The 23,504-nt window shown below is 39.6% G+C and overlaps 2 protein-coding genes across 2 annotated transcripts in view; one reads left to right on the forward strand and one right to left on the reverse strand.

Annotated features, from left to right (window-relative positions):
* The first annotated feature begins 528 nt into the window (after window positions 1-528).
* mmrn2b (multimerin 2b) lies at window positions 529-9,538 on the forward strand. The gene is made up of 8 exons (XM_039665428.2): window positions 529-856; window positions 3,613-3,732; window positions 3,820-3,950; window positions 4,070-4,132; window positions 4,877-4,978; window positions 5,669-6,087; window positions 7,117-8,605; window positions 8,821-9,538. Exons 1-8 carry the CDS (start codon window positions 633-635, stop codon window positions 9,237-9,239), a joined length of 2,967 nt encoding a protein of 988 aa, XP_039521362.2. The 5' UTR covers window positions 529-632; the 3' UTR covers window positions 9,240-9,538.
* Window positions 9,539-9,633: 95 nt separating this feature from the next.
* Window positions 9,634-23,504, reverse strand: part of bmpr1ab (bone morphogenetic protein receptor type 1Ab) — a 36,918-nt gene continuing 23,047 nt past the window's right edge. The window contains exons 4-13 of the mRNA XM_039664801.2: window positions 15,389-15,560; window positions 15,173-15,275; window positions 14,990-15,089; window positions 14,594-14,690; window positions 14,190-14,325; window positions 13,795-13,987; window positions 13,136-13,433; window positions 12,800-12,975; window positions 12,540-12,670; window positions 9,634-11,846 (exon numbers count right to left, since the gene is read on the reverse strand). Of these exons, the coding sequence (XP_039520735.1) occupies window positions 11,721-11,846; window positions 12,540-12,670; window positions 12,800-12,975; window positions 13,136-13,433; window positions 13,795-13,987; window positions 14,190-14,325; window positions 14,594-14,690; window positions 14,990-15,089; window positions 15,173-15,275; window positions 15,389-15,560 (1,532 nt within the window). The 3' untranslated portion in view covers window positions 9,634-11,720. The remainder of the gene's footprint in view (window positions 11,847-12,539; window positions 12,671-12,799; window positions 12,976-13,135; window positions 13,434-13,794; window positions 13,988-14,189; window positions 14,326-14,593; window positions 14,691-14,989; window positions 15,090-15,172; window positions 15,276-15,388; window positions 15,561-23,504) is intronic.

The raw sequence follows: 23,504 nt of genomic DNA on the forward strand, positions 1-23,504 counted from the left end.
GACTTTATTCAACATTGTATTGTCTTCCGGGTCTGTTATCAATTAACATATTACAAATGTTAATGAATGGAATCCTTTTGTACAGTGTTACGACTGTAAGAATGTAAACTACATAGCCTAAGTAAAAGGAATTAACGTGGACTGGTATAGCATGGTTCTAGCAAATGACAAGGTCAAAGATTTAAATCATGATTACAAATTCTGATAAAATCTCTGAACGCAATGCCGCTTTAGATATCTTTCAAATGCTTAAGAAAGCATAAACATGGAAATCAACCATTATCTTGCAAAGCATCATCCTGCAATGTGTTCTTGAGTATGGAAGGATGCTGTAAGATTGTAAGTAGCATATTACATGGATTTATGGTTGTTAGCAAGCGGCAGATTTCCTTCTATTGTTCTGGGGTGTTGATACTGTCAAGGGAGAGGAGGGAGTGAGAGAGAGAGAGAGAGAGGGGGAGTGGGAACTGAGAGGGTGGGGAGTGAGACATACTGGTGAGGATACCGGCTGGTTTGGACGGAGAGAGAGAGAGAGAGAGAAGGAAAGAGGGGTGGGGAGTTTCCAGGATTGTTTAAGGCTAGTTTTAAAACTGCCATCCGGAGGAACACTTTCAGTACCTCTGGAAAGCGAGATGGCCCAGACTGTGCCTCTGTTGCTGTTGGCCGTGCTGAACTCTCTGAGCTGCCACAGTGAAGTGAGGGCCAGGGACCCTGATGTGGAGGAAGAGGAGGCTGTTGGGACTGGAGGAAGAGCACATCATATGCCTGTCACCTTTGGGATGCCATCTGGACATCACAGCATCCCAGTGTCTCCAGCTGGCTCAAAAGAGACTATACGTCTACCTGCAAAAAGAGGGTGGGTCAAATGGGCATTTTTAAAACTATTTATATTTATAACTATACTGTACAATTTTGTGTGAATGGACCTTAGTCAAATGATTTAATTAATGATTTCAAATGAATTATACAGAGAATATTTGTATGTTTAATAAGATACTGTCTAAAGGTCTTAGTTCATCTCTAATTTTCATATAACCATTGTTTTACATTAGTCAGAAGTCTGGGTAGCCTGTCTTTTTGTTATTAATGCTATTTACTACAAATCAGAAAAGTTCAATAAAGTCAATGAAAATAGCATTAAGTGACCAAAAAATGGTTATAAATCAAATCAACTAGCCAAGAGTCACAACTTTAATCATTCTCTCGGCTTATAGGGTGCATCATGGGATATTTTTTCCGCTGCTGTCCCTTCTCTATCTGGCCCAACTATTCATTTCATTAAATAAAATACTATTATTTTTATTAAAATATTTTTTAAATTACAAAATCATTTTGTAATAATGTCATGTTTGTAATAAAACGTAACTATTATAATATAAGATACTTTTTCCCTTCAAACAAATATTTTTGTCTGTAAAACTAATTTCAAGCACTTAAGCATAAACCTTTAAGATGATGGGAATCAAATTCAAGTATACTTTCACTGGAATTAATTTATTTGCTAAACTATCTACACAGTATACAACAGTACAACCCACTGAACAGACTAGACTGTGCATGTATCCCACACAGCCTTGTTTTAATATCATATTATTAAATGTGCCATTTACCCTGACTAAAGTCCTTTTCATTTTCCCTTTGTTCCGAGAAAGAAAAAGCAAATGAATTTGCCTGAGAGGCTTAATTACAGTGATTTTACAATGAAGATACAAGTCAGGGCTTCAGTGATCTGGGAAGGTATTATGGACTGACTGAGTTCTATTGTGATATCCAATATGTATAGGATCCAGAAAAGTTATCCATCCACTTCTATAATCAGCTCAGTCTTACATGTATTAGCTGATATTTCAGCCTTAACAACAAACACAGTAGCTCTCTCTCTTGGACGGATGAGAGGAATTCAACCAGACTGGGCATGCTCACTACAGCTTAACAGCGAGGCAGAGGACAGGTACCCCTACAGCAGTTTTCAAGGGCATTTGCTTTTAGTCTGGACCAGAACAAAAGAATATGAGAACCAGATGTGTCCAGAAAAGACATAGGAGGAGTGCTAATCAAAAGTGTTTAGGTGTTTAAAAGAAAAATAAAAGAGAGATAAAAAGAGGGGTGAAGATGAAAGAAAGGTGGACTGATGAAGGATGTTCAGATGTGGGCACATGCGGAGACAGATAAGATAAACGATAAAACCATAAAAGCGGCAGACAGGGAATTCAGCCAAACTATGACTGAATCAGTGGCTGAATAGGGGCTGATGTTTTACTGGACAAAGGGTCTATGGTTCAAGGTGGAAAGAAAGGAAACAGGACAGCACACTTGTATATCTAATCTCTTTGTTTCTGAAACCAACACTGAAACGGATGCACAAAGGAAGGTCAGCTGAAAAAGCACAAGTAATGGGCCATACATTCAAAATGTGTGCTTGCATTTAAAAACAACTATCAGAATGGACATGTTATACAATTTGAACTGTTTTTACCTTAAAAACCACATCCTGGTGTTTCAAATGCAAATGGAGAAACATCATAGCAGTCAAAGATGCCCCCATATATGGGGCATTCACACAAGATGCATTGTGTCCATCTGCACTCTTTTTTTAAAATGTGTGCACTTGACAGACATCTTTAACTAAACATTTATGCTTCCTTTCAAAGCTGCAAATTTAACTTGTGCACAATATAACAAAATCGTCACTTTCTGGGAAATTGGCACAGAATATCTGTAATAAAAATGGTAGTTGCTGTAATTGATGAAGCTACTGACGCTCTTTTTCATATACATTGCAAATGACTTGCGCCTCAGAACATGCATGCAATAAACGCTCTCATGTTATCCTACATTCGGATACGCTTGTTTTTTTAGAAGGGTTAGGGTTTTCCATCCAGCATTTTTATACAATATCTCAATATTTGCATAAAAATAGCTGGATGGAAACATTGTGTTAAATTAAAACGCAGAACAATGCATCATGTGTCCCATGAACACAATATGGATGCAAGAACACATCCCATGTGAACCGTCCGAAAGAAATGCCTCCAAGTAATTTGAGGGGAATAAACTGTTTGCTTTACTAGAATAAGCTGCATCTTTAAAACAACAGACTGCATTAATAAATAGAACTGACAGTGGAAACCTTGTTTATGTACTTTTATATCAGCTCTTATAGGCCTATCATTCATGATAAGAACAGCACTCTGAACACCACCTTTTTAAGCATGCATTTCAGTATTCGACAGGATGCAACTCCTGTAATAATGCAAACCAGGTCATTTTTGCAGAATACAATTTTGTAGGCTATGTTTACGAAATACTACACCACAGAAAAACGCAGACTTGTCAAAATAAGATTGAGCATGAGTAAATATCGTAATCACTGTGTGCATATCAGATTCTCTCAGATAAAAACAAACATAATGAACGAGCCAATAGAACGACATATAAAACCTTTTGCTCAGCGATACTATCTTGCCTTGAGCTTGTTGGGAAGGGTACAACAGGAAAACAACAGGGGTTTAAAAGCGTATATCTTCATCAGTCTGTGATTGCATGTAATCTCTGCTCTCAACTTTCACTTTTCCCTCGTTTTTTCCTTCCAAACGTCCTCTCTCTGATCAGGAACTGGTGTGCGTATGTAAATCACCGTGTGGTCACGTCAGCCGTACTCTGCACAGAGACTCAAACATTGAAATCAGTGAACCCCTGTCCCGATGGAGCGCCTGACTGTCAAGTCATCACGTGAGTCGCCTCATAACCTCAGATCTTACGTTTCTTAAAAATATGTTTTGCTTTATTGATGATGATGATGATGATTATGATGATCAGGTATAGGCAGTCTTCACGGCCTGTGTACAAGCAGAAGCAGACAGCACTGTCTTCTACGCACTGGAGGTGTTGCCCAGGCTATGGAGGACTCAACTGTCAGGAAAAAGGCAACACACAATCTCCAGGAAGAGGTCTGGATATACAATCCTTTTTACTCAACAAAGCATATGCATGTTAGAAATATGCATGTTGCTCTTCCGCCACTTTAAAGGTGACTCATGTGTTGCTTCCTCTGTATCTTTATTTCCAGACAAACCCCCAGAGGATGAGAAGCATGCTTCAAAGTCTGAGGTCAATGACAATGACAACTCAGGCAAGTCTGTTGTTTTGGGCAAGGCTGGCATTGATGACCTTTCATACCTTTCCTCTTTCTGCAAGCTTGCTTCTTTAAAACAACCTTCCTGACAAACAGAGGAAATATCTAGCAGGCGCCTGGCTCAGTGAGTGTCCTTTAACAGGAAAGGAAGAGTCAGCTGGCACTCGGGATAGCTGTAGAAGCATTGGCTTATGCCAGCAGGCAAAAGCAACAATCATATTTAAGAATAACAACATCTAAAAGTTGTTTTCCAAATTTCCAAAATGTCCTGTAGGCGAATATTTTAATTGGTGGTAGAAAATTTTCCCATGCTGTTGAAAGAAGCCATCATGTGCCATCATGCCTTAAAATTGATCCTGTTAGCCCTTCAGCCATCTTGCAGTTTGACAAATCACATTGTACTTTAAAACGTTTTCAATAAAGTATCAGTCTTTGGCAGTTCTTAATCTAAAGTCATTGTGTTTGTGGGAGTCTCATGTGAAATTAATGAAATAAAAAAAGGTTAATAAAAAAAAAAAGACTATTCTTAGTAAAAATAATTTTTAGTTTCATAATATTATGTAAAATTGGGTCATTAAATGTAACTTTTGGTGAAGTATTTTAAGCCAGTTAAATGCTTAAGAGCTATAATAACCCCTCTAAACTGAGCATATGCGTGGGCCCATTATTTACCCTCGGACTCATAATGTTGCGGTTAACTTATTTCCCACACTAAACAATTTTTTGTGTGTTTTTCTGTAGAAGATCAAATGGAAACAGACCTATTGGAAGATGCAAGCTGGTCTGACAAACATCTACAGGAGGCTCCCATTCATGGTTCTTCAGCAAACCAGAGCCCTGTTGGTAAGACATGAAATCTGTGCCTAGCAAACCTAAGCACACAGGAATACATTTAGATTGACACATTACAGTAGGCATATTGTGAGATTTTACCACCCTAAATTGAATGGCATGACTCTATAAACAATGACGTCTTCCTCTGGAGGATATCCTCTCTTTCTTAAAAACAAACTCCACCGTGACGTAATCACCCAGAGATGTAGACAGAAGGAAGAAGATTAAGAAAGAAGGGGAAAAGGTCATCACTGAACCATGGAGTCATGGAATAGCTGTTTGAAAGGGGGTTTATATCCTCTCTTATACATATATAGGCAATGAGCTCATATTGTTTAAATGCAATCACAGCCTATAAAAGGAACATCCAAAATGATGTTCATCTAAATCAAAAATGTAGAAATTGTACTATTCAGATATTCAGTAACATAGTGAGATGTGTTTGAATAGGAGGCTTGTAAGGAAAGGGTTATTCCTAATGAAAACATCCTAAAAGCTCATGTGAGACCATCACATGTCAGGCACATTGATATCTACTCTGGGGACGAATCAATATGCTGATATAGACAAATATATCTTAATTGCATATTTAATAGGTCACACAAGTAACAAATAGAGTTATTTCACCATTTCTTTCTTTCATAATTTTAAAAAAATCAGTATTTCTCAAATATTAGAGGCTTGTTAATGATATTCCAGGTGTCAAAGAACAGATCCCTACCTCTCAGCCTCTGCAATTTCTTGATTCATCAATTCTGCTGTCAATGCATCAGTTAATGTCAACTATGATGAGTCAGCTTCAACCAGTGCTGGAAAGCTTCAATCAAACACTGGAGCATCTGTCCAGTGAGGTGGACACACTGTCTCAGGACTTGCAGCAGTTGCGGACGGAACAGGACGATAGCAGATCCATCAGCAGAGGTGAAGGTCACAGTGGATCTATTGAGCAGAGACTAGAGTACAGCCATCGTCAGGTCGACCAAATGAAAACCCAACTGGACGCACAGAAAGACCAGATGGAGAGGGTCTTTCAGAGCCAACAAGAACTCCTGAAACACAACCTAACAAAACTGAAGGAAGAGATGGATGATCAGATCAGTCAGAGTCAGGATGCACAGGTCATTAATTCACTCAGACTCCTTAAAGGGATACTCCACCATTTTTTTTTTTCATATTAAACCATGTTATTCCAACCCGATCTCACGGGAATTTGTACGAATTTTACGAGGTGGCTAATTCGTAACAATTCATACGACCTCACTCGTATGAATTAGTACGATTTTGCTAAATCGTACATATTTTACGAATTAGCCAATTCGTATGAATTCCTACGAATGGCCTACCCCTGACCCCGCCCCTAAACATAAACGTCACGTGGGTTTGGGCAAATCGTACGAATTTGGTCGTATAGTACGAATTAGCCACTTTTGAATCATTCGTACGAATTGGTCGTGAGATAGCGTAGGTTATTCCCTTAACTAAGACGAGTTGATACATACCTCTCTCGCCTCAATCGCTCTGGCGCGCGCTCTTTGATAGCACTTAACTAGCCCAGTTCATTCAATATGGGCCAAGCAGAGAAGTGGCCAAACACCTCCACGTTTTCCCTATTTAAATACAGTTACACGAGTAGAGTAACTCGACCAAGAATGGCGACACAAAATATAACGTTGCGCTTTTCTAAGCGTGCAAAGTGTATAGAACTATAATGTATGGCGGAATACCACAGCAAGTGATTGGGAGGCACTTCGACTCGGCGCATATGCGTATATCTATGGACTCGACGCAGTACTATATCATCACCCTGAAGAGGGAGAGTATTTTTTACGAGTGAAAATATTACTACGCTGAGTCGAAGTGCTCCAAAGCACTTGCTGTGGTATCCCGCCATACAGTAGTTATCCACTTTACTTGCTTAGAAAAGTGCAACGCTTTATTGTGCGTCACCATTCTTGGTCGAGTTACTCTACTCGTGTAACTGTATTTAAATAGGGTAAACGTGGAGGTGTTTGGTTGCTTCTCTGCTTGGCCCATATTAAATGAACTGGGCTAGGTAAAGTGTGATCAAAGTGGAGTATCCCTTTAAGTGACTACTAAATCTTAACACATCAAAACAGTGCATAAATAATTTTGTCTTATCCCAACAGATGAATCTCCGTTCTCTAACTGAATTGGTTGAGGAGGTGAGACTTGGCCAGAAAAGGCTGGAAGGGGCACTGCAGAGACAGCATGCTGAGTTTGTCAATCAAAATGGAGGCCAGCCAACACAGGCGTCAGGAGTGTGGGAGGCCATCACTCGGCTAGATGAGAAGGCACAAAGTAACTCTGTGCAGCTCAGCAGCTTGTCTGACACGTCAAAAGATTCTGCTAGAAAGATCAATGATCTGCAGAGAGACCTAATGATTCTGGGACAGAGCATAGGGGACGTCAAACAACGCGCTGAGGTCCACTTTGTGGAGACAGGTCTGGAGGTGGAGGCTACTCGCGTAAAGGTGCTCGAAAGCATTGGGGAACTTACAGATAACGTAAGTGCACAAGAGGGCCAGTTGAGAGAAATTGAGCTTGACCTGGACAACATCTATCATCAACTACAAAGAAATGATTCGGTAATTGGAGAGCAGGTCTGTAGCTGCAAATCTATGGGAAGTTCACTAGCTAGGTTGGAGCTGGAAGTGGCTAACGTGACACATTTAACGAGACAGAACCGACTTGCACTTGAGGAGGCAAATCTAGATAGGAATCAGGCCACTCAAATGGAGGATCTTCATCAGGGCCTGCTGAATATGAAGGAATCATTGGCATTTGAGCAGAGCAAAAGCAGGAGTCTTCATGACAGTATTTCCCAGCTACAGGCTTCACTCCTGAACAGCCAGCAAGAGATACAAAGCCTGAAAGAGCGGGACGAGGACAAGTCGGCTGAAATTCAAGGCCTATCAGCCACCTTCTCTTCCCTCCTGAATGATGCTGTACGCCACTCTGAAGTCCTGGAAGTGCTACTCGGAGAAGAGGTCTTGGAATTCACACGCTGGTCACAAAGCCAAAAGAAAGAGTTCAGTATTCCAGATCTTTTCCAGAGAATGCATGTGATGCAGCAAAAGATTGAGACACATGATAGGAGTCTGAATTCTATTCGGAGAAAGCATCCTGACGGAGATGACATGAATAGCGATGACCCGGTGGCATACTCAGAAGGGACCGCCACAAAGAACCAGGTGAAGGGCACTGAAAGTTACCAGTCCTCATTAGACCCTTTGACTGGAGAGGAGGATGTGGATTACTCGGTCAGTGACTTCTGGAGTCTAGGAAAAGAGGTGGAGCAATTAGCAGGTAGAATAACCATGTTGGAAGAGCGCTGTGGCAACTGTACTGAGCCCCCTGGTGGCTCTGTTGTGGAACTGCAGGCAGATATAGCATACCTACGTCAGAGCCTAGAGCATCATTTGGGGATGTTTCAAAAACTCTTCAGTAATGCAGAAGAACTAGCCAGCTCGGCCAGAAGCCTGAACCTATATGAAGTTTGGAGGTTGGTGAGAAAGAAAGAAGAAAAGAAAAGGAGGGGGCACAAAAAGCAAGAAGAACAGGAGAAAAGAGAAGAAAAGGCTTCCAGTGAGCGACGCAAAAGATACAGCGAAACAGGTAAGATATCTCATTAATACAGTTTTTTTTTCCACTTTCCATTAGTTTTAAACATGAATGAAGAAGATATTTGGTCCTGAGAGGCTAGTGTACACACAACAACACTGCCTCTAAATGGACGACACTGAAACTACATCATGACAAAGCAGTTTTTCTGTTACTTAAAAGTATACATTTTACCTAACCAAATCATCAAAATATATTTATCTCTTTAGAACATGCTCGGTTACCACATCCCCCTGTGGTGTTCATCACAAGCCTGGACTACAGAATAGGGCCAAATGGGGAGCTCACATCAAAAAATGTTGCTGTGAACTACGGTGGTACTTTTAATCCTACATCAGGGGTGTTCCAGGCCCCTGAGACGGGACTCTATCTCTTTTTAGTGACCTTAGACTTTGAGAGAGGCCTTTCATTGGCTGTTCTGAAGCGCAGTGGAGTTACAGTGGCCTCCCTCAGACAGGAACAAGGGGAAAAGAGGGGACCAGTGAGCCGAGCCTCTCTGCTGGAGCTTCGGCGTGGGGAGGAGGTTACATTAGAATTGATGCATGGATCATTACGAAAAGCGCAGCCTGGGGATAACAAACTGTCTGGACTATTGCTCTTCATTACAGAGCACAAGGACATGCTGTGAAAAGAACTGGGTGAGCGACAAAGGCATGGGAGGATACATTCAAGTCTGACGCACTGTGCGTCACTGCCAGACATGCTGTAATTTGTATGCATGTATCCTCTTCTTGAAGGTGCAAAAATACTTGTTTAAATACGTTTTGTAATTGGTTCTGGAATATTCCTGAAAAACAGGTCAGAAATAAGGGGATGATGGTTATATAGCAGAACAATTTAGATACCACCAGACCTTCTAATAATAATGCCTTACCAGTTACTATGAGGCGATATGAATAAACAAAAGGTACCAATAGTGAGGGTAATTCTGTACATCCAAAAACGAGAATCCAACAATTCATGCATTCAAATGATCACATTCAATGCACATGTCAATCAAGAAGAAGGAAAAAAAACATGACTGTGTACTAAAATAAGGTAATTTACTTAAAAATGGATACATTGGACTAATTATGTGTACAGAACAGCTTTTCTTGGTAAACATAAGGCATATCTCTTAAAACCAGATACTGTGCACAATACAGTTAAAAAAAAGGTTCATATTATTCAGGCCATTTTACATATTTCCTTACACATTAAACAATTAGGACAAAAAACAAATTGTGTCATTTATCTAAACAGATAAGCTTAAATCAGTTAACTTGCATGATTGTAATGGACAGAATAGGCTTGAGCACAAAACTGCAGCCCAAACAATGAGAAAAGACACGCACAAGCAATGCAAGATCTGAATCTTCAAAGCAAAAGTTTTAGTACCTCTCTCTCTCTTTCCTTGTACCTTTGTAGAAATGCAGAAGTGGAATGAGATCTTCATTACTTAAATTTCACAGGCAGCTATAAATCACTGGCATAAATACACTCCCATGAAATAACCTGATCTTCAAGAAATGGCCAACGTGTTTCAGAGGGAAAGGACCCTGGTTTTGAAGTTAAACCTGAATTCCCCACAAGTGCTAATAATGTATTGCATGATTCAAATCATTGACTAAGCTTGCAAAAAAGAAAAATGTGTTCACATGACCTCATAAGTTATGGGGAAAAATGTTCATGTGAAAGGTGAACTTAAGTCGCCTGTCCTGACTAAATTATAGATAAAGGTCTAGTTTTACACGTTAGAACAATGAAAAATGATAATTCACACCCACACTTTCATAGGAAGTCATTAAATGTAGAATTTCATTTTAAAGTTTACTATTACTAGTATTTGTAAGGTTGAGCTGCTCAGTAAAAACATTGAGAAAGTCATTTGCAAGAACAGTGTTAATAGTCCTGCAAGTAAAAGTATCTTACCACAATAGTTCATACTACATGACATGACATGAATAAATAGCACATGCATTTGCATTTTTCAATCACATTAGACATTTATGAGTCAAATGATTTCCAAGCGTCACAACATTGGATTCAAGGCAAAACAGTTCAAATGAGGCATTGAAAACAGCAATCCAATCTGACACTGAAAAAAAAAAAAAAAATCAGATGTGATATACTGAGGTTGACTCGAAGGCTGTAGGATAAAACAAAACAATGGTTATGAGGCATTTGGGAGCAGAAGGCATCCATTTGCACCGACACGTCTGCGATAAGGCAGGTTAGATCTGCCATTCTGGGTGATTGAAAGTCACAATATCTTATAGATGAATAGATTTTTTTATGGCTGCAGTGCTGGCAATATTTGACTGATGGTACTTCAATTCTTCATGCCAGAGCTGGAGTTATGATCACATTACTCATTATACCTGAACCTTCTATTTCTAACAACAAATCCATTCCGGGTCTTTGCAAAAGTAAAAAACCCTATCGCTAACACCCAGTTTTGTATTTGAACATCTAATGGACAGATTCTTAGAAAGGAAAGCAGTTGAAGGAATAATTCTTCAAAAAGGCTATTGATTAAAATATTAATATAGTTAACGGGAAATGACAAAGTGAGTTATTTGAATTAAACTATTAAACCATTTTGAAACTAGCCATAGTGGAGCACATCCCAAGCATATGGCTGGTTCGGTCCAAATATCACCATAAATATGCCCACCTCTCAAGTCAGTCAATAACAGAGCCTCAAGCCTTCTCCTAAATGGCTCCATTACTATGCTCCCATGGCAAATGGTGCAACCTTGCCACTCCTCCATACAAATGTATTGTGTTACACAGCTTTCACAGAAAGCACCATATGCTCTTCAATTCTCCCCCAATATATAAGAGTGTCTGAAGAAGGAAAAATGGTGGCGATGGGTATGGTGTGAGTACTGATGTCTGTTGAACAGTTGTCCCTACTTCCTCGTGGATGCGTTATGGCACATACTGTCCAGCAGAGGGTGCTACATGACACTAAGAGCCTAACTGCAACAGGACGAGGAATTACAGCCAGACAGGGAGGCAAATGTTCTGCTCAGCAGCGCTCCCACAGGTCACAGGCAATAGTTCATAAATCGAGCATAAACATCTCCATGATATATCTCAGACTGGCATATGGAGGGAAAACTGGTCATATTTTGATATCCTGTGATTCAACCATTTTGGCAAGTGTTTTCTTGACCCGAAGAGCAGTGAGGCGAGAGGAGGGGTTGTGGGCCCAGCACTCAGACATAAGCTTTAGCATGGCCCGTAAGCACTGTGTGGAGATGGAGACAAGAGACAAGTTGTTTTAGGTGGTATTGCACAACAATTAAATGGTTAAAATGCAGTGACATTTAAAGGCCTCATAACATCAAACGTTCTGTGGCTTTTAGCATCCATCTGTTAGCAATGTTAGCATCTGTTAGTTAAATGTTAAATGACGCAATGACTTCTTATAAGCACATTTGTAATTTACAGTGATTAAAAATGAAATGGTTACAAAATATTTCTATTTTAAATAAATGCTTGAACTATTATTCGAAGAGCCCTGAAAAAAAATGCATCAGAGGTTCCACCAAAATATTAAACAGAGCAACTTTTTCAACAATAATAAGAATTTTTCCTTGAGCTCCAAATCAGCATTTCTGAGGGATCATGCAACACTGAACTGAAGACTGGAGTAATGATGCTGAAAATTCAGCTTTGCCAAAGATATAAATTACGTATTTAAATATAATATGATAAAAAAAAAACAGTTATTTTAAATTGTAGTAATTAATGTTACTGTACTTTGGATTTTAAAAAATACCTAATTAAACATTAAATAAATAATTGTTGGATAGCAGTCTTGCTGAGCATAAGAGACTTAAAAAAACATATAAAAAAATCTTCCAGATCCCAAACTTTTAAACGGTAGTGTATGTCAACACAAGATCGATACAAATTGACCTGAAGCGCTTGATCTTACCTCGTCACTGTTCCAGCGATTAGACACCACTGGCCGCATGCCTTTGACACATACCACTTCCCTCATGTCCTCATAGGACGGTTCTGAAGGTACCATGTCCCAGTATGGCAACTGATACTCCTCAACAATACCTGCACATAAAAGAAAATACCCTTATTAAAACAAATCCATCACATATTTATAAAGAAGAAACAAACATACTTTGAAAAGTGCGTTTACATTATTATAACCTCAAAAACTCTAACACACGCAGACCATACCTCCTGTCACGCATCTGCGGGCCATCTCCCAAACAACGAGACCGTAGCTGTAAATATCAGCCATTATGTATGCTTGGAATTGGTTCTTATTCAGGGTCTCATCCAGAACCTCTGGTGCCATGTACCGCCGTGTTCCCATCCTTGTGCTCAGAGGGACATCCACCTCATTGGTGTCACTAAAATAAAAGCAAAACAAGTGTTCAAATTATTGCAAACAACTGCATACTAATTAAGTGTAAATTAAGTATGCTTCTATGATACTTTCTAGTCATTTCCAGTGTGCCAGGACATTTATTTGCATGCATGTTTGAGTGTGTGTTGTTAGATTGTCTTCACCTGTTGAATTTCACAGCCAGGCCCAGATCAGCAATGCAGCAGGTGCCATTCTTCTTTATGAGGATGTTCTTGCTCTTTAGGTCTCTGTGAGCGATGGCAGGTTTGCCCTGTGTGCCGTAGATCTCTGTGTGGAGGTGGCACAGACCACAGGCTGCAGAGTAGGCCAACCTCAGCAGAGCCTGTGTGTCCAGGGTGGTGTATTTCAGATAGTCATGGAGAGAGCCGTTCTCATGGTAGTCCGTGATGAGGAAAAGCTGAGTGAATGTCCCCGTGCCCTTAATATCTGCAGCTATAAAGCCTGGAGCAAGTCCAGAAGAAAGAGTGTGAATGTTAAAGGGTTAGTTCACACACAAATTGTATATTGTATATTTCTATGCAGCAACCATTGTAGTCCAAAGCAAATTTCCTCTCGAGGATAATAAAGTATACTACTACTACTACAATTTGTGAAAAACATTAATCTACCTTAAACAAGCAAAATGTTTCATCGTCCCTTCATATTAAAATATAAATGCAGTATACATGTATTTGACTCTGTACATAAATAATGATTGTCATATTGGTTTTGCAATGGAAGTATCATATCAAATTATTAAAATGCAATGCTCACATGTAATATGTACTGGAGTCTCTACTATGTGTTTCTTGATGGAACCTACCGAGTACATTCTCGTGTCTCATGAGCACAGTTTGGTAAATCTCGGTCTCTCTAAACCAACTGGCCTCTTCACGAGTAAAGAACACTTTCACCGCCACCTTTTCTCCTCTCCAGCGACCGAGCCACACTTCTCCATACCTACCCTTTCCGATTTGACGTACCATCTGAATTTGTTTAGCGATGGTGCGCTGGATCTGTGAATCGAGAGAATTGGGCAATTCAACTCGAAATATTTAATGGTTCATTACTACAAACATTTAAATTGAGTTCCCATGACCTTTTACATAAGTTCATTTACATAACCCTAAATCAGAGTTTTTTTAAAATTCCCTGATATTTCGTATTTTCAATTCATTTTTTTTTTTTTGAAAAACATGTTCAGAAACGGTGCCTCACCAGCAGGGGGAGCCCTGAACCAGAGCCAGTGCTTGACTGACTAATAAGATCTTTAAGAGACTCTCCTACTGGGATGAAGGCCTCATCCTGCTCCAGATCTCTTTGGTACCGCCTCCGTCCCGTCTGTAGCTTATACCTGATCAAACAGAGCATATCATCACCTTCAACACAATGTTACATCACAGAAGCCGTTTCACAAAGGGATCAGTAACTTATTACTAAGAGCAACACCATATATCCGTGCATTTAGATCAAGCGCAAAAGGTGCTAAATTCCCTTGACTATCTTAAACGGGTGTGTCTGTGCCAGTGTTATCAGTATGCTGGTCAATAATTACCAGACTGTAGTGCATATTTCATTCATTTCAGCTGGATAAACATGTCGTTATGAAATTAAAGTCTCACCTGTAGTAACACACCACAGTTATGGCCACCAAAGTGAAGCAACACACTGTCACGGAGATCAGAAAGGCCAGCAAGTGGGCGTTCCATAACTGAGGCTCTGGATTACAATGAGATCACAAACAACAGTTTTCATCATTGATAATAAGAAATGTTTCTTCAACACCAAAATCAGCATATTACAATCATTTCTGAAGGATTTCTGTGACACTGAAGACTTGAGTAATGGCTGCTGAAAATTTAGCTTGGCCATCTCAGGAATTGCATTTTAAAACATTAAAATGAAAAACAGTTATTTAAAATTGTAATATTACTGTTTTTACTGTATTTTTGAATGGAATTGTATATGCACACACAAATATTTATTATTTTTAGGTTCTTAAGGGACGTTCCACTTACTTCCTGGAATAGGAGGTGGAAGTGTGGGCTGAAGGTCTCTATTACAGAAATCTGTGGAACAGCACTCAATGGTCCGTCTGGGCTGAGCATTAGGAGAGTCCTGGACAACAATAACCGCATTCAGTCATTCATAATGCCTCATCACTTAAACATCTATTCTTCACTCTCCCATTTATGTATTACCTTGCACTGGAAGTGGGAGCCCTCGTACTTCATGCAGCCGGAGGTGAGGATAGCCTCGCCGTGCTCATCCTCCTCTACAATAGCAAAACACTGGCCGTTCGTCCTGTGTAAACACACAAAGACCATTTAATTACAGTGTTTGTGATTTAGATGAGCAGTTAGAGGAAGTTGAAAGTGGCTGTTGTGAGCAGTAGGTAAAGCACATGGTGTACTCACTCGCAGGTGTTGTTTGTGGCATCTTCGGGGCAGTGGATCGAGCAATAGCAGCTAAGGAAGCGGGCAGCATCCTCGGGGGCAACGGTGGACCCGTCCCCAGTATGGGGTCTCTTTGGATCCGATCCGGGCTTGACCCCAGTGCCGTGAAGCATGTAATCTGGGTTCTGCCCACCTAGAAGGGTTGAAATAGGGGAAATCAGATTTTTAGACCACCTAGAATGTGACAGTCTCTAATAGCTTCATCATTATAGCTCAATATTTACACAAACATTGAGTCATATCAACCATATTATTAATGTCACTATGAAATCAAAATACACTATTCTTTTTTAAGGAATATTGTACAATTATAAAATGTAGGTTTCTGTTTGTGACCAGCTCAAGGTAATTGAAGGTACCTTGAATCTGTTGATGGTATCATATTTGTATGTCTCAAAATGTCATAGAAATCATGGTTTAAGGGGTTATATATATATATATATATATATATATATATATTCCAGAGGTGCAGCTTTCAACTTTTTTAAAATAAGTGAACCTAAAGGAAGACATGAACCCTTTTAAAATACATGTCACTCATTGCAGTGTCATCTCTTCTCTGATGATGTGTAAGAAATGTGGGGGTTCCCAGTCACAAGGACACAAATCCCCTGTTATTCTCTTTGGTCTCTGCTGAATTATACTGCAGGGAATCAAGGGATCTTAGATAAATAGGTGGGAGTGAGGAAAACAGATCACCATAGACTGAGTAAAAGAGGGAGATAAGGATTTAAAACGGGGACAAAGAGAGAGAAATGGAGATTTCTCTATGCTGTAACCTGATCTGTCTGAGTGTGTGAGCATTTGTCGCAGACAGACAGGGTGCATATTGCCTCAGGCACAAAGACTCATGTGTTTGGTAAGTATTGCTGTGGGTGCTTCCTCTTAGAGCCCTGCTTCTTGTCCCGCAGGTCTGGGCAGGCCTAAACCCAGTCAAAATAAGCCCACACTTAAACAGGCATGCTGCTGTTTAGTAAAACACCACATTCCACACCTAGGATCTCATTACTAGAGCTGTGCTTCAGACCCATCTCACATCTTAGACTCCTTTAGACTTGCCCTACATCTCTATCTCTGAAAATTAACATAAATATTAGATAAATGGCCAGGAGATAAAAATGCAAACAATTATAAATGGCAAACTCCATCCAGTAGGCAGATCTTACCTGCCATCAGCAGAGTTACAGGACAGCAACACCTCTAGCCTTATCAGCTGGGGTGGAGACCACTAAAGTGATATACAGTCTGATAACAGAAGCGTGGAGCCAGGACGCTTTTAAACCCTGAGAGCTGATATCAGCTGGGGGAATGAAGAGGACGTGGCACAATAATATCGGAGGAAGAGAATAAACAAACCGCTTGTTAAACATCTACAGGAGAATCACGCAATTCAGTGAATCACAATTCATAAATTCATTGTTCCTGAGCAGATGTTGCTTCAATACATGTCTACACTCATATTCAGTGCAATCAATAAAGAAGAAGGTCATGTCAATAATCAGAAATACCTAAATCTGTATTTTAAGTGCAGTCACAGCTGCATCTATGTGGACAGAGGCAATATGGATATATGGACAGAGTATATATTTGACTATATTTGTGACAGAGAAAGTGCATAAAGGGCAGAACAGAATGGCACACGTAGTGGGATGAATCTCATGAATAAATCTACAGATCATATTACACTCCAAAATCAAACACACACACATGATTTTGGATACAAATACAATTAAAGAATTAGTTCACCTCAAAATGAAAATATCCTGATTATTTACTCACCCCAATGCCATCCAAGATGTGGAAAAAATATATTTTTTTACTTGGGTGAGTAAAATATCACACAATTTCTCATCACCTTGATTTCAGTCATTTTAGTAATGCTTTAAAGAATGTATTCATCTTAGATAATGTTAATTTAAACATTTACTAATACATTATTTAAGTCAAAAGGACCTAAGCTAATATGAATATGAACAATGGACATTTTGTTAATGAAATAACTTTAACAAACTTTAAAAATCACAAATGTATTGCTTATTGTTAAATCTATTATAATACATGAAGTATATTTTATAATTAATGGTTATTAAAAATCTTAATGGTCCTAAATGCAGGTTTTATTTCCTTACAGCACTTTGTAATTTCTTTCATTTTGATCGTAGGCTGAAATATGACCTGGGCATGTTTCATCATGAGATTCACCTAGGGACTAGAAATGATCTGAACGGAAAAAAAACATCATGCTCAGGCCAGGAATGAAAGTGTGCTTGACAAAGCAGTGGCTATAATCAGTTTTATTGAGAGGGATACTGGAACAGATGTGTTGAGCACGATAAGATGTTACTCAACACCAAGTCAATTTGTGGAACATTGCTTACAAAAGAACGTGTCATGAAACATGATGTTAAATGGCCTGAGGGTGAAATGGTGAGAAGTGGGATTAGAAGGGAAAGTGAAAGACCAGATTAGGAACACAAGAGTCAGGATTATAGTGTGTAAATATGAGGTTGAAGACCGGGTCGAGTGGCACGAGCTCTGGAGTCTGATCAAACACTCTCGAGTCCGCTCTAGTGTGTCCTTTCTTTCTCTTTTCATGTAATACTTGTCTCCTGGTGTATGAGTCAATCCATTCATATGCTGCTTTTCTGCAACAGCCAGCGATATACATCTTCTGTTTATGTGTCATAGTTCATTTTTTGCAGATGAGAAATGTTTATTTGAAGCCATGAAGTTGTCCCATGGCCCCCTCCATTTGGGCAAAATGCAAAACGCCCGGCTAAAGCATTTGATGTAGTATCTTTGATCACTTCAGTTTGGTCCAGGCGCTGATGCTGTCACACAGGGCCCAGTGTGATAATGGAGGTGGAAACCGGTAACATAAACACAGTAGAATAGAGACAGGAAAAAGAAAGAAAGAAAATATTGCTCTGAAATCCCTGCTCTCAGCGAGAGGCCGGTAAATTGAAAGAATGCGCATGGTGTAGTCAGAAACGCAGGCTGCTTTTAAGATGACTGTAAAAGGCAGGCTAATCTGTATGATGTGTTGATCCCTACACGTCCTAACAGCTACAATGCGCAGATAAGCGCGAGCTAAATTCCCGCAACCACATCAGCGGCACACAAACAACCGCAGGGCTCAGGAATGTTATCTGAGCTGAAACACATAAAACAGGTTTTGAGCCAGAAGGTTTACTAAATCAGAGCAGATGGGACTTTTGTGCTATCTCCTCTGAAGTACCTCTGAGGCACCAAGTGGTTCATTGACATTATGAAGCCACTGAATACATTTGCTCCCTTTCCCCCTCTCTGCTTTCTCCTTGGCTTGGAGAAAAGAATCTACAGAGTATCGCCGTGCTCCTACATGTGTGCTTGATTGTGGCTCGCCGTCACCGTGGAGTCTGAGGTCTGGCAGTACTCAGGCAGTAATGAGTCCTGCTGACCGCATTCTCCCAGCCTGTAGGCAGCTCAGCTCAGACTCCAGCGCCAGCCTCTTTAAGAGACACTTCGGCTCCATTTTCCATACAGTTGGCCCAAACATATACACAGGACTCTACAGTTACATGTCTAATCAGTGAAGGTGCTGTGGAGCACGCTCATGAGCCCCAAGCAACAGGTGAAGCCAATCAGAAATCTCATAGTGTAGATGGGTAAAGCAGCTTGTAGTTTATCACAGTGGCCCCAAACGCATTTGAACACTTAATGCCTACTACAGACAATGCGATTTCAGCAAGTTCATTACTAAATCAGATTTTACGACATGGATCTAATAAACTTGAGTGTGTCATGTATGTAGACTATGGCATGATGACACCTATTGAATCGTAGGCTACGGCACAAGTTAGTATAGAAGAATAAAGCATTATCAGCATGCGCTAGTGGTAAACAAACAGAGCAAGATGAATAGCGTTTTGGCAATTGTGGTTTTTGTGCGCGCTGAAAAAAAGAGGAGGAAGCGAAAGAAGAGAATATGGACGTGGTCATGGCAAAAGGGGCCAACTTGGCATGCCAATTTTGCAAATGGATCTTGATGTAGGGGAGCGTGGGGGCACAAAGTAACGCAGGGCTAGTTGTAACACGCTTTGTTTTAAATACTTCCACACATGGTGGCATGATCAAACTTGGTGTATTTACTAGTTGCCATATCAACACTACTGTATATAGGCTATAGAGAAAAAAAATGTGCCAAAATTCCGAAATCTTTGTAAGATATCACTGAACATTTATTTAAACGTAGCAAAAGTCAATTTTTCATCTCTATTTTTTGTATTTATTTAAAATTAAACAGATCTGATATTATTTTAATCTCCAATCTGTTGTTTAACAGTTGATATAGTTCTTTAATGCTTCGCTAACTAGCAGAAGACACTAGCAGGGTTTAAACCCCAGTTGTGCAGATGGGGCATGTTGTAACACTGCGTTACAATGTGCCCCTATTAGACATAAGTTATTATATTCTATACTTTTATAGATTCTGTTGAGAAAACATGAGAAACACGTAGATAAAGACTGAGAATCAATGTTCAGAAATTATTAATTATTATTTTGTTTTGATCTATGCTGTACAGCTGTGTTTTCCGGTGTGTTTGTCGTCAAACTCAAAAATTAGTTTATTTTTAATTATAAAAAAATGCCATTATTGTATAAGAAAAAGTTAATAATTGTATTTTATTAAGAAAATATTTTGATTTGACTTGTATATGTTTTTGATGGCATTTTAATATGTCATATGGTGATGTTACAATGTGCCCCTCACATGTTACAATATACCTATGGGGCATGTTGTCACATTTCACTTCCATTTTTCAGGGTAAATCAAGAAAAAAGTATGCACTGTATTAATATAACAAAACCACATAATTGCACTAGACATGTGGTAAATTAATGTGGGAAAAAATGTATACTCTCAACCCCAAGTAGATGTACACAAACTGAGAGAGTCAAAAAGCGTTAGGTTGTGTCCCGCTCTCCCCTAAGTTTTAGCTCCATGTCAATACGTCATTTCATGTAGCATTTTTATTTGCCAGTCAGTAAACGGAGGTTGTAGCACTAAACACTGTAAGATGATTATGCTAAATTTTTGACACAGGCCTTTCAATTTATTGCAGGCTATCTTTGGTCGCAAGACCGTGACAACGGCCATATTTGAACTTCTCTCGCAGTACAATGTAGGACCACAGTTTAGGAGCCACAATCACAGATGTCACTATTGGTCATCTTTTGTCTGGGAAAACCCTAAAATCATACAATATGTTCCGGGCATAAGTCACACTTAAAAGGTTGCCATTGCATAAAAAATATTAAACCATGTGGCAAATACAAAAAAGATGTTTACACAAACTAACTTTTCTGAGCAAGTTTGTAGTATCCACCCAAAAAGTAAAATTCTGTCATCATTTACTCACCCCAATATCATTCAAACCTGTATGAGTTTCTTCTGTGGAACACAAAAGAAGATTTTCTTTTTCTGTCCTTACAATATAAAGTCGGTGGCAACCAATGTTGTGTGCCAATGATATTTTATTGTGGTGTCAAGGTCATTTTTCATGGACGTTTTCCAATCAGTTTCCCACGTTCAAAAATGCGTCCTAACAGAATAACTACCGGTGTAGTCCTTCATATTAACTGTTCCACAAAACCCAACAACCAGAAAGTGTCTAAAGCAATGTCTTCACTGAAAAGCGCGCTATAGATCTTTTTTAAAAAAAGCCACTTGTTTTAATTGTGTCTACATCCTTTTCAGGGCCCACTATGACATTGTGTTGCTTGAAGACTTTGTCTGTATAAGATGAGGCAGAAGCTGAAGCTTTAACTCTTGGGTAAACATCTGTGGTTTGACCCTATTAAAGCAAAGGGTAGAGTAGGCAGCTCAGAGTCACTACTGAAGCTGTAATGGGAGGCTGGTCAAGAGGTGAGAGGAGAATATGAGTGCTTCACAGACTTCACACACTTTGATGAACTGGCTATGCTAAATGCTTCTGGTTTATGTAAAGCACAAAAGTGGCAAAAGATTGCAAAGAACCTGTTCTACAAGTAAATTTTAAAAGCACAGACCGAAATGTAGCACACTTTGTGGAGAAATGACATAAAACCGATCAGTCTGCATGTGTTCTCGGTGGTTTAGCTATTATTTCTCAACACTGCAGTAAGACTTAACAGGAAATGATGCAACGAGCCAGCCAAGTCTCTACGAGGGCGTTTGGCTCACAAGCCTATAATCAAGACACTAGTCCTCATGACAGTCTCACAGTGTCTGCAGCAGAAACGTAGGAGAGGGTAAATAAAAACACAAAAATCCTCCAAGATGTCCTTGTTCCAAAATACATCACTGGGTATCCATTAGATACATCAAAATAACATGTGAATCATGTCCCCTTGAGGGATGACATGTAGGAGGTTTTCCCTTCTGTGAGAGGCTTAAATATTAGATACATTTATTTATTTAATCCCTACGCAGGTTAATCATTAAAACACGTACACGTTTACAACAAAAAGTAACCGAACAATGAGGAAAGGCCAGGCTATAGGTTGTGGGCTGGCAGGAGCGACTTAAGCTTTAAGTGGCCGTTAACCTGAACCTGCCATTATTATTTATTTACTTTCATCTCTTTAATAACGATCATTATAATTATCACATGGGCTCCCATTTCAGGACCAAATCCCCCAACACATAATAATCCAGCACTATTTGAACACCAGCTTGTTAAAAATGGAATGAGGGGAAAGAAAAAAAGAGAACATGTGGAAAACAACGGCCTGTCTGACACAGACCAATAAAGTTGGATGCCTTTATGAAAGTAAAGCTCTAATGGGCTTGGAGACACCTCTAGAGCCAAGTACCCAACAGCAAGCTGTAAAAGTGAGAGTTCAGACTGCCTTTAACAGGCCCCTGTGCCGCACCGCTGAACATATGCTCACTAGAGTGCACGCATGTCAGCGTACAGAAGCTCAACGTAGTCCTCTATTCAAATGCTTCAGAACCTGTGGTCTACAAAAACAAGGAAAAGCACAGTGACGCACACCAGCACAGGCCTTCATTGTCAGACAGTAATGATTATTTCCTGGAGAGCAGCATGCATTTGGCATATTTAGCTCGCTACCTGTCAGCCAGTGCAATACCGGAAATAGTTAAAGTGTCAGGGAAACTCACAGCATCGACAATAGACTCAACAAGCTTCCTGTAGTAGGGCCCGGGCGGGCGGCCCAGCGTGGTAGAGCAGTGCAGGATGGGAAATAAGGGCACAGGGACAATGAAGCAAGTGATTTATTCAAAGTTAATATTAACAAGCATGTTGTGGCCATCAACTAATAAAAGTTTGCAACAAAAAAAAAATTGTATGAAATGCTACACGTAAATTTAGACATAACTACAATTTGAGATTTGCTTAAATTTTTACTCACAATCTCTGAAAACTTATCGTATAAATAAATATGCCTCAATTTGATTGTTATATTTCCGCCTACTTGACGATTTGCTTCATTTTTACTCTCACGATCTCTGAAAACTTACCGTATAAATAAAAATGCCTCAATTTGACTGTTATATTACAGCCTACTTGAGGATTTGCTTCATTTTTACTCTCACAATCTCTGAAAACTTACCGTATAAATAAAAAAGGGCCTCAATTAGATTGTTATATTTCAGCCTACTTGGGTTTCTACATTTTCTATAACTAACTATAACGTCCTGCTGCTGGTTTTCCTGTCCTCCACCTATAAGTGCTCAACCTCACCTTCTCCAATGAAGGCAGAAAATTCCATAGTTCATTTATTAGCTCAAGCCTGTGTTAAATGTGTTGAATGACATGACATTTCTCAGAAGAACATGCCGCCATATTCAGTCAGGAGAGATTATTCTGTGTCAGACGCTGACCTGCCCTCAGATCAGCTTTCACAAAGAAGAGGGGGAAATACATGCTCAGCAGCATTCATCTACAGTTCAATTCTCACTCTGTCTTGTTCTCATTGGCACTCTAGTCTCCCTCCCCTTTTAAGCAGGAACCTTTGCAATGACCGAGGGTAGTTACGTTTTGTTTTAAAGGCTCTGTTTGACTTTATGGGTGAGAGAAATGCTGCCAGC

This window comes from Pimephales promelas, chromosome 17 (assembly GCF_988280905.1).
Source record: "Pimephales promelas chromosome 17, fPimPro1.hap1.1, whole genome shotgun sequence".
Classification (NCBI taxonomy): domain Eukaryota; kingdom Metazoa; phylum Chordata; class Actinopteri; order Cypriniformes; family Leuciscidae; genus Pimephales; species Pimephales promelas.

Coding starts and splice junctions, on each gene's coding strand:
- mmrn2b (XM_039665428.2), top strand. CDS start 633: ATGGCCCAGACTGTGCCTCTGTTGCTGTTGGCCGTGCTGAACTCTCTG. Junction 6,088..7,116: donor GTCAGAGTCAGGATGCACAG/GTCATTAATTCA, acceptor TTATCCCAACAG/ATGAATCTCCGTTCTCTAAC. Junction 8,606..8,820: donor CAAAAGATACAGCGAAACAG/GTAAGATATCTC, acceptor TTATCTCTTTAG/AACATGCTCGGTTACCACAT.